Source organism: Aegilops tauschii, chromosome 3 (assembly GCF_002575655.3).
Source record: "Aegilops tauschii subsp. strangulata cultivar AL8/78 chromosome 3, Aet v6.0, whole genome shotgun sequence".
Classification (NCBI taxonomy): Eukaryota; Viridiplantae; Streptophyta; class Magnoliopsida; order Poales; family Poaceae; genus Aegilops; species Aegilops tauschii.
In genome coordinates, this window is record NC_053037.3 from 64,026,038 (window position 1) to 64,035,984 (window position 9,947).

The 9,947-nt window shown below is 46.7% G+C and overlaps 1 protein-coding gene across 1 annotated transcript; it reads left to right on the plus strand.

Annotated features, from left to right (window-relative positions):
• The first annotated feature begins 4,439 nt into the window (after positions 1–4,439).
• LOC109769559 (BTB/POZ domain and ankyrin repeat-containing protein NPR1) lies at positions 4,440–8,549 on the plus strand. Its single transcript, XM_020328292.4, has 4 exons — positions 4,440–5,120; positions 6,475–7,222; positions 7,402–7,596; positions 8,006–8,549. Exons 1-4 carry the CDS (start codon positions 4,575–4,577, stop codon positions 8,257–8,259), a joined length of 1,743 nt encoding a protein of 580 aa, XP_020183881.3. The 5' UTR covers positions 4,440–4,574; the 3' UTR covers positions 8,260–8,549.
• Positions 8,550–9,947: the final 1,398 nt, after the last annotated feature.

Here is a 9,947-nt window from a genome sequence, read left to right on the forward strand (position 1 = left end):
GTACTGACTAGTATGCCGATGTTCCTACTATCGTTCTTCGAAATTCCGAAAGGGGTACGGAAACGACTCGATTTCTTCAGATCTCGGTTCTTCTGGCAGTCTGATGAGGCCAAGAGGAAATACCGTCTCGCGCGATGGGATATCCTTTGCCGACCAAAAGACCAAGGCGGTCTCGGTATTGAGAACTTAGAAATCAAGAACAAGTGCCTTATGAGCAAATGGCTCTACAGGTTAGAGACAGAGCCGGAGGGCATGTGGGCACAGATTTTGCGTAATAAGTATCTACAGTCGAAAACACTCGTTCAAGTTGCCTTGAGACCAATCGACTCGCCATTCTGTAAAGGGCTTATGAGAACGAAGGACCTGTTCTTTCGTAGGGTCAAATTCCTGGTTGGCAATGGGATGTCAACAAGATTTTGGGAGGATACGTGGTTAGGAGAGACGCCCCTGGCCGTACAATATACCGTCCTGTATAACATTGTGCAACGTAAGGAGGATTATGTAGGCACAGTTCTACATACTATTCCCTTAAATATTCAGTTCAGACGAGCGCTAGTTGGTGAGCGATGGACTGCATGGATGCACTTGGTTCGGAGATTGATAGATGTTCAACTCTCCGACCAACCGGATCCGACGCAATGGAAATTAGCTAATAATGGGATATTTACGGTAAAATCTTTCTATATGGATTTGATTAATTCTGGCCCAGTCTCGAGATCGTTGCATATTTGGAAGATTAAGGTTCCTTTGCGCATTAAAATCTTTATGTGGTTTGTCCACAAACAAGTAATTCTTACCAAGGACAACTTAATCAAGAGGCGATGGGTAGGTAGTCTACGATGTTGTTTTTGTGATCATGATGAAACAATACAACATTTATTTCTTGAATGCCCACTCGCCAAATTGCTTTGGAGAACGATTCATATAGCCTTCAACATTAATCCTCTAGTTGATATTGCGTCGTTGTTTAAAATGTGGTTAACTAGGGTTGACATACTACTGCGGCTCGTATTCGGATTGGAATATGTGCGCTTCTATGGGCTATATGGAATTGTAGGAATGATTTGATATTTAACAGACAACACAATTTAACTTTCTTGCAGGTTATCTTCAGAGCTACTGCATGGGTCCGTACGTGGTCCTTACTCACTCCTATGGAATCCAGGGAGCCTTTGGTTACTGGATGTAACCAGTGGGAGATGGTAGCATGGGCTATATTCAACCGGTTCGGATGGCGGTCGCATAACAAGATAGGAGTCTAGGGAGCTTATCCTTCATATTGCCATTCCGGTTGTGATTGTCAGCTTGAACTTTTATTTTTCGTTCACTCCACTTGCGAGCTGTAATACTGTGACGACTTTGTGCTACTTTGCGAACTTTTAATAAGATGGTTGCATGCATCATTATGATGCAGAGGCTGGGGGCACGCCTCCATTTCCAAAAAAAGTGGAGATCAATTATTTAGGTCATGCATGGTGGCATGATGAGGTGGCATAGTTGCGTGTTGAGAGAACTGAAGTTGGATGGGGCTCAAGGAAATTAATAAAAAAATTAAATTATTTTTTCTAATGAAAAACATCTCAAGTCAAAATGTCAAATTGATATCTGGTATTCTTTTTTCTCATTTCCATAAAGGTATCTCCTATAAGTCTTGTAGTGTTGTAGAGTTTCCAACATAAGCTTTAGTATTTACGAATAGACAGCACACCCGCCAGTACTGTCATGCATGGTGGCATAATGAGGTGGCATAGTCACGTGTTGAGAGAATCGGAGTTAGAGGGGGTTCAAGGAATTTATAAATAAATTAAATTATTTTTTCTAATGAGAAACATCTCAATTCAAAATGACAGATTAATATCCGGTATTTTTTTCTCATTTCCATAAAGGTGTCTCCAAAAAGTCTTGTAGTATTGTAGGGTTTTCAAAAAAAGTAGTATTTACGAATAGACAACGCACCCGCCAATACTTGTACGCACGTATTGCCTTCTTCAATTCATATTTTCACTCGTTAATCAATCCTATTGATCAATGTCTACCGTCAGTACCAGTCAATTTTCCATACCACATGAACAAGACGACATGTTCATGACATGAGTTTGTCTAAGATTTATGACGTGGATAATTTACGTGACCAGTTATGATGTGGCAGACATGCATGACATGGTGAGGTGGGCACGTGCATGTTGTAAGAATTAAAGGTCGTGCATGTGATGCATGGCTGAAAAATAGCGCAAGTGGATCCTGACAATGCACACTTGGTGAGGTGAAGGGCTGCATGTTGAGAGATTTTCTTGAGGTGGTGATAAACTTTTTAAGAATATATAGGATAGGATGTGGACACAATCCTTAGGAATCTAGTGCATATTCCTAGGAAACGAATGTTCAACATAGGAAAAAATATCCCATGACAAAAAAGTTATATGAATCCTCTAAACTGAATAAGCCCTTAGAGACAACCTTTCTCCACCCTAGCTTATTCCCTGACAATCACCTATCCATTCCCTATCCTCATCATCCCCGCCTTGACTCCCACTCTAAGCCTCACTCTGCTGACGCGATGAACTCCATTCCACTTTTCCTCATGCCGCCGACTCTTTCACATCCCATTGTTTCTATTCTCATTCCACCCTCTTTATTCTTCCTATTCCTGAAAAATTGCCCTAAGGGATATAATCGTCCATCGACACATCGCATGATCAAGATAAAATCACCCAACAATAAACGGTGAATGGTATCCTAGTGGACTTCTCGGTTGCCTCGTGGGCCTGAAAACATGTCGAGAAAGTTCAATACTTGTTTCGGCAAATTTCGTCCATGTTTCGATGGTGTTTAACATAATTTGTTGAAATCCACATAAAGTCAGGTAGCTTAGTACATATGGTTTTGACCGAATAAGCGCCTCACGCAAATACAACATGCTACCAGGACAACTGCCACCGCTGGTTCCCCTTGGCTCTAGGTGCCTTCCGACGCCAGCGAGGTGGGGGAACCCCAGTTTGGGTTGTATGTAGTGTTTGGTCACCCTAACATTAGTTAGGGTTAAGTTCGAGTGTCTCGCTGGCGGTGGTGAGATGTTGTTGTGATCGGCGATGAGGAATAATTATCCCTTTCCTATCCTCATTCAGGCAATGTTGTTTGGCATCGGCGGGGAGCGTGTGGAGTTTCATTCAGGGCCAAGTATTAGGCCTCGTTATGGTCTTCGCTTTGTCAAGGTGATCAGCAGCGCCCTGCGGAGGGGATGATGTTGTGTCGTTTATTTTTTTTCTTCGGTTCCTTCTTTGCACATTGAAGCTCAACCAGATGGGACTGCATCAGGGAACTTGCGAGGTTTGTGTCCTCTTCCTCTGTCTCGAAGGAATTGGGATTATCTTTTGTCCCTTCTCATCGTCGACTTCTTCGGAACAACGATCTATCTTGACTATGACCATCGATGTCTTCTGGTCTACACCGATGGCTTTTCAGCCACTGCTTCTTCAAGCTCCTGAGTCTCAACAAAACTACTGTGTCGAGAAGAAGGCGACAATGAGCTTTTCTAAAATGCAGTGGTGAAGCTACACAAAAATAATTGGGTGGGCCAAAGCAGGCCAAGCAGAAGGAAACTTGTTTTCCCTCTCTCAAAAGCCCAGTTTTATCTATATCTACTCCTATAAAAGAATTAGTTGGTGATGTGGTGTGTCTGTCATCCATCATTTCTGACCATTAAATCTGCATCTAACGATTGTGACGTAAGTTGTGGCCTTTTGCAACAATAGCCCACTTTCTGCTCCAATTTGCAGAAAACCCTTTAGTACCTTGAAACCAACCACATCCCTCCCTCACCTCATCAAAATAGCCCGAGGAATATATTTTGTGTGAAACATAATATATATTTTAGTGATATATGTATTTCAAAACTGAAGTGTTTTCTTTCAAGTTTATGAATAAGTATTATTCTACTTTGGATCCGTTGCCATCGCATGGGCACATTGCTAGTATTCTTCAATGTTTAGGCCATCGGATGGGTGGGTCATATGCCTCATGGCCTTGTTATAGCTCCGCGAGTGCTATAATGCAGAAGGAAGATGGTGATATTTTCTTCAAGGACTTTCGTTTAATTTCTTACTTCCTTCGTCCAGAATTACTTGTCGGAGAAATGGATCATGTAGAAATATTTTTCATTTTTATTTATTTTTGCGACAAGTAATTTCGGACGGGGCTGGTTTTGTTGTATGCCCTCCGGCCTTTTTGAAGAAAAAATATATTTTGTGAAAGAAAACAGCGCAGCGAAATACGGGTGGCTCCTGGCCGTACCCGACGGCGACAAATACGCCGGTCAACGGCCTGATCGATTTGCATCAGGCCAATTTGCAAGATTGCCATGAATCCCCCGTTTAATTTATTCAATTTATAATCTAGTAGTAGTACAAAAATGGTCTGGCTCTTCGCTTTGATATTAAACCTCCCTTCTGGCGAGCTGCGCGGGTCGCTCCCCCCTCCCTCCCTCGCTCGCTTCGACTTCCTCGCGCCTTCGCGTCCACCAACTGGCCGCCCTCCCGACTCCCGAGCCGCACGCGGCCGCCGCAACAGCAGCGCCAATGGAGGCCCCGAGCAGCCACGTCACTGCCTCCTTCTCCGACTGCGACGACAGCGTCTCCATGGGGGACGCGGCGCCGGACGCGGACGTGGAGGCGCTCCGCCGCCTCTCCGACAACCTCGCCGCCGCCTTCCGCTCGCCGGACGACTTCGCCTTCCTCGCCGACGCGCTCGTCGCCGTGCCGGGCGCGCCCGACCTGCGCGTGCACCGCTGCGTGCTGTCCGCGCGGAGCCCCTTCCTGCGCGCCCTCTTCAAGCGCCGCGCCGCCGCCGCCGCCGCTACCGGTTCGTCCGGCGGCGCCGAGGGCAACCGGGTGGAGCTCCGGGAGCTTCTCGGCGAGGAGGTGGAGGTCGGGTACGAGGCGCTGGAGCTGGTGCTCGACTACCTGTACAGCGGCCGCGTCCGCGACCTCCCCAAGTCGGCGTGCGCCTGCGTCGACGTCGACGGATGCGCCCACGTCGGCTGCCACCCCGCCGTCTCCTTCATGGCGCAGGTCCTCTTCGCCGCATCCACCTTCCAGGTCGGCGAGCTCGCCAGCCTCTTCCAGGTCCGCCTCCCCCCTCCCCTTCTCCACCATGATGCTTTCTTGGTTTCAGACATTTATGGTGCTTGCTGGGAATACATATTTGCGCGCACGTTCTTGTGCTCAGACAGCAAGGTTTAATGCTGTCTTTTCTTTCTACACGCGAGGACGTTTGCTGTATGCGGAAAAATGGGCTTAGATCCCCTTACTATTTCTGCTAAATTTAATCAATTTCAGTACTTCTGAAAAATAGCGTTAAACATTGGTGAGTACTGGTACGTTTTGTCGGTAGCAATGAGGAGCTTGTGCTTATCATGTGGTGATCTTGAAATTGGTGAAGTTGCCAATGAAAATTATACAATTGGGAACTTGAGGTGCTGTGCCATTTTGATGGTATCTCAAGGATTCTTGTTCTGATTTTTTTTGGTAATTCTTCATTGCTCAAAGAATTAGTGGTGTCGATATGGGTACATGCGCCTACTTATATTTTTCATCAATGAAATGCAGTTCTTATGAAACTGTACAAATCTAGGTTGCATTAATGCACGTTTGGTACATATACAATACAAAGGAAAGCATGTACAGCACCTTTCCCCCAGACACAATAGGAAAGCATGTGCACCACCTTTCCTCAGACAATTCACAACACCGGGAGTCTGCCACAATATTATATCGTCTGTTTTTCTCACTTAATAAAGTTTCGGGTGTCAGTGTGTAAAGCACCTAATATTCCTAATGTTCATAAACATATGTGCTCCACAACTCCTTAATTTTCATTAGGATCATCTATTAATGTTATTCTGAGCAGGAGTATTTCGATATTGAATGCCCTTTTTAAGTAACCAGTCATCAATCCATGGGTCTGCGCATGATATAAATGTTTAGATGGAGGCTCATTGTAAAAGATTTTATAACCAATTTGCATTCTATAATCTACTTGCGAGTTATTTGATACTCATATAATTACTTTTGATAGGCTACTTAAATTTATGCATCTCCGATGCAGAGGCTGGGGGTAAGGAAAGCTTCCGTTTTCTATTTTTTGAAATACTTGTTGACAGGGCTGTAATCAAATTGGATTAATCAATGTATGTGTATGCATTCTTAAAGTAGTATCAGATTTGACTGTTTATGTGTCTATATTCTTATCCAACCATGTGGCTGTGTTGAGACTTCAGTTTATTTAATTTATTTTTTAGCTTTTCCTTCTTAGCTTTCATATTGGGATTTTTGTTTTCATAATTCTGACTTCATTGCAGATGAGTTGCGTGTATATCATTTGATGATAACGCCTGTTGGCTTGCTACTTGTAACAGTTTTCTGTCGCTGTATTGACAAGCCAGTACTTACCCATGGTATGCCATTCTTTTCCATGCAGCGGCATCTCCTTGATTTCCTTGATAAAGTTGAAGTGGATAACCTTCCATTGGTCTTATCTGTTGCAAACTTATGCAACAAATCTTGCGTCAAACTGTTCGAGAGATGCCTGGAGATGGTAGTCCAGTCAGATCTTGACATGATTACTCTAGAGAAAGCATTGCCTCAAGATGTTATCAAGCAAATTACTGATTCACGGATAACTCTTGGATTAGCTTCACCCGAAGACAATGGCTTTCCTAACAAACACGTAAGAAGGATACTCAGAGCACTTGATTCTGATGATGTGGAGCTTGTCAGGATGCTGCTCACAGAAGGGCAGACTAACCTTGATGATGCATTTGCATTGCACTATGCTGTAGAACACTGTGACTCAAAAATTACAACAGAACTTCTGGACATCGCACTTGCGGATGTTAATCTCAGAAACCCAAGAGGTTATACTGTTCTTCACATCGCCGCTAAGCGGAGAGATCCTAAAATCGTTGTCTCCCTTTTAACCAAAGGTGCCCGGCCTTCGGATTTAACATTTGATGGAAGAAAAGCAGTTCAAATCTCAAAGAGACTCACAAAACATGGGGATTATTTTGGGAATACTGAAGAAGGAAAGCCGTCTCCCAATGATAAATTATGCATTGAGATATTGGAGCAAGCTGAAAGAAGGGATCCACAATTTGGAGAAGCATCGGTTTCTCTTGCATTGGCTGGTGACTGTCTTCGTGGGATGTTACTGTACCTTGAAAACCGAGGTAATATTCATCTACATATGGTGTAGTGTTCAAAATTAGTTGTTTGGTAAGGTTTACAGTTGGTGGTGTTTTGCATGTGAAGTGAAGTGAAGCTCTCCATGGGCAATTAGCAATGTGTTAACCTTTTTTTTATTCTATTGGAAGTTGTTTTTTCACACAATTATTTTCATGCTTTGTAGTTGCTTTGGCAAGGATAATGTTTCCAATTGAGGCAAGAGTAGCAATGGACATTGCTCAAGTGGATGGTACTTTGGAATTTACCCTTGGTTATGGTACAAATCCACCTCTGGAGATAACAACCGTTGATCTAAATGATACTTCTTTCAAAATGAAGGAGGAACACTTAGCTCGGATGAGAGCCCTCTCCAAAACAGGTGAGGCACAGCTTGCATTTCTGTCTTTCGGGTGTTCTGTTTTTAGCTTTCTAGATTTTTGTTCCTGCCTTCTCCTTTTTGTGTTAGTTTGCTTGTAAGACCCGTTCCATGTTAGCGATTTCTTCTGGTACAAATGACGCAGACTTGGGGATGTGTTCAAGAAAGAATAAAATCTCAATAAGATTACTGGTGTAGATAAGGTTGAAATCCCAGATTTTATCCCCTCCTGTTAAGAACTGAAGAGTGAACCCAAATATGTACACTTGACTAATAATCATACAAAATGCTAATCGGTGGTTGAATTGCTAATGATTACTCTCACATGTGTGTGCGCACACATTCAGCTATAAGATGATATTTTACCAAGTTTATGAATCTGGACTAACTGTAATCTGAATGTTTATACCAGTGGAACTCGGCAAACGTTTCTTCCCGCGCTGTTCAAATGTGCTGGACAAGATCATGGACGATGAACCTGAGCTGGCTTCGCTCGGAACAGATGCATGCTCCGAGAGGAAGAGGAGGTTTCACGACCTGCAAGATACGCTTCTGAAGGCGTTCAGCGAGGACAAGGAGGAGTTTAACAGAACGACAACCCTTTCATCTTCGTCATCGTCGACGTCTACTGTAGCAAGGAACTTGGCAGGTCGAACTAGGAGATGAGCACCCTGGCCAATTCTTGCCATATTGATAGCTGATTCTTTTTCTGTCTGAAACTGCTCGCCAGATCTTTCTTTTCTATTTAGCGAGTACTAGTAGTGTAGCATCATCGTCAGATATGATGAAGCTGTTGGCTTTGGCCCCTGGAAATCGCTTAGTAATGCTCTTTTTTGCTTGTATAGTAACAGTTGTTCATACAGTATTTTGTTGATGGAGCAAATGGATCCATGTAGTAGCAGCTCTTGGCTTCTGACTTTGATTATTGGTGAGGAACAGTTGGTAGTTTCTGCTTTGCCTGATTGCTCTGCCTGACTGAATACTAGCATTGCCCCTGTAGTTTATCTCTGAAGCATCTACCGCTGAAAAGGGCTATGTTTTTACCTTTTGACAGTCGCCATTTTGCTGCGCCTTCTGTCCTACCAGTAGTATTGCCGGAGTGAATATTATCTAGTTGGACTGAACTACCGAGGCAGAGCAAATTCACCACCAAAAACCATGGAATAAATTACATCCACGGTACGCTAGGGTTCACTTCGGTCACCAAAAGTGTCGAAGTTCAGCAATTAAAGTTGTCAAAATATCTCACTCTAAGACTACCCATGGTGGGAATAACATACTTAGGTAACATCACATATATTTAGATAAAATGGATGATTTGGCAACTAATAATGGATGATAACAGTGGAGTCAGGTTTTCCCCCTTCTCTCTCGCGACTGCGTCGCCCCCCCCCCCCCCCCCCCCCCGCGGGCGACCGGCCGCGCGACGGGCCTCCTCTCTCCAGGCTCCCCCCTCCCTCCTTCCTTCTCGGCGCCGTCGCCGGCACCCGCGGCCGGCTTGGCCCCGGGGCTGCTGGTGGCGGCGGCCTCCTGGCCCTTCCCCTCCCGGTCGCTCTCCGGCGCGGGCGGAGCCGTTCCGGGGGGTGCATCTAGGCGGCGGCGGGGCTCCGTGGCGCATGCAGGCGAGCAGCTGGGCGGCGGCGCCGCCGTTGGCGGCTGGGCGGCGCGGCGGCGGGATCTCGCGACGTCCGCTCGGCCCAGATATGGGCCCTTCGGGCCCCATCTGGGCCTGGGCGGGCCGGCGGCGGGGATGGCTCCGGCGTGGCTTCTGGGAGGCGGGGAGATGCGACGAGTGGCTGGGTGCCGGCGGCGATGACGCCGGCCTGCTGCATCGCGGCCGGTGGGGCTTAACGGGCCCGCTTCGGGCCTGGCTGGGCCAAGGGTGGCCCGGCATGCCCCGCTGCCGCGTCCGGACGGCTACCGCGACGGTGCCGGAGGCACGGGCCTCCTGCACGACGGCGGTGGAGGTGGTTCCCTCCCGCTCGGCATCGGTGTTGCTGCTCCCGTCGTGGTGAGCTTCTCTCCGGTCCTCTTGGCCTCGTGGTGGTGTTCGTAGTGAGGCGGCGTGGGTGGCGGCGCTACTGCGTTGGCGCATGGTGGTGGGCGAAGGTTTGGCGGGTCGGTTCCGTCTGGTTGGGCGGTTGGGGTTGGAATGCGGGAGAAATCCCTACCGGCTTCGGCCCCGACGCGGTGACACCTGCGGGTGCCACCATTCCTTCCTGGAGGGTCTCGGTGGTATCCACCCCCCACCTCCCTCCGCGTGCCCGGGGAAACCTGAGGACTCGTCCGGGCAGCAGCGCCGTCGGCGTCGCATCCCTTCTTGGAGGTGCTGCTTGGTACACGGCGGATCGGAG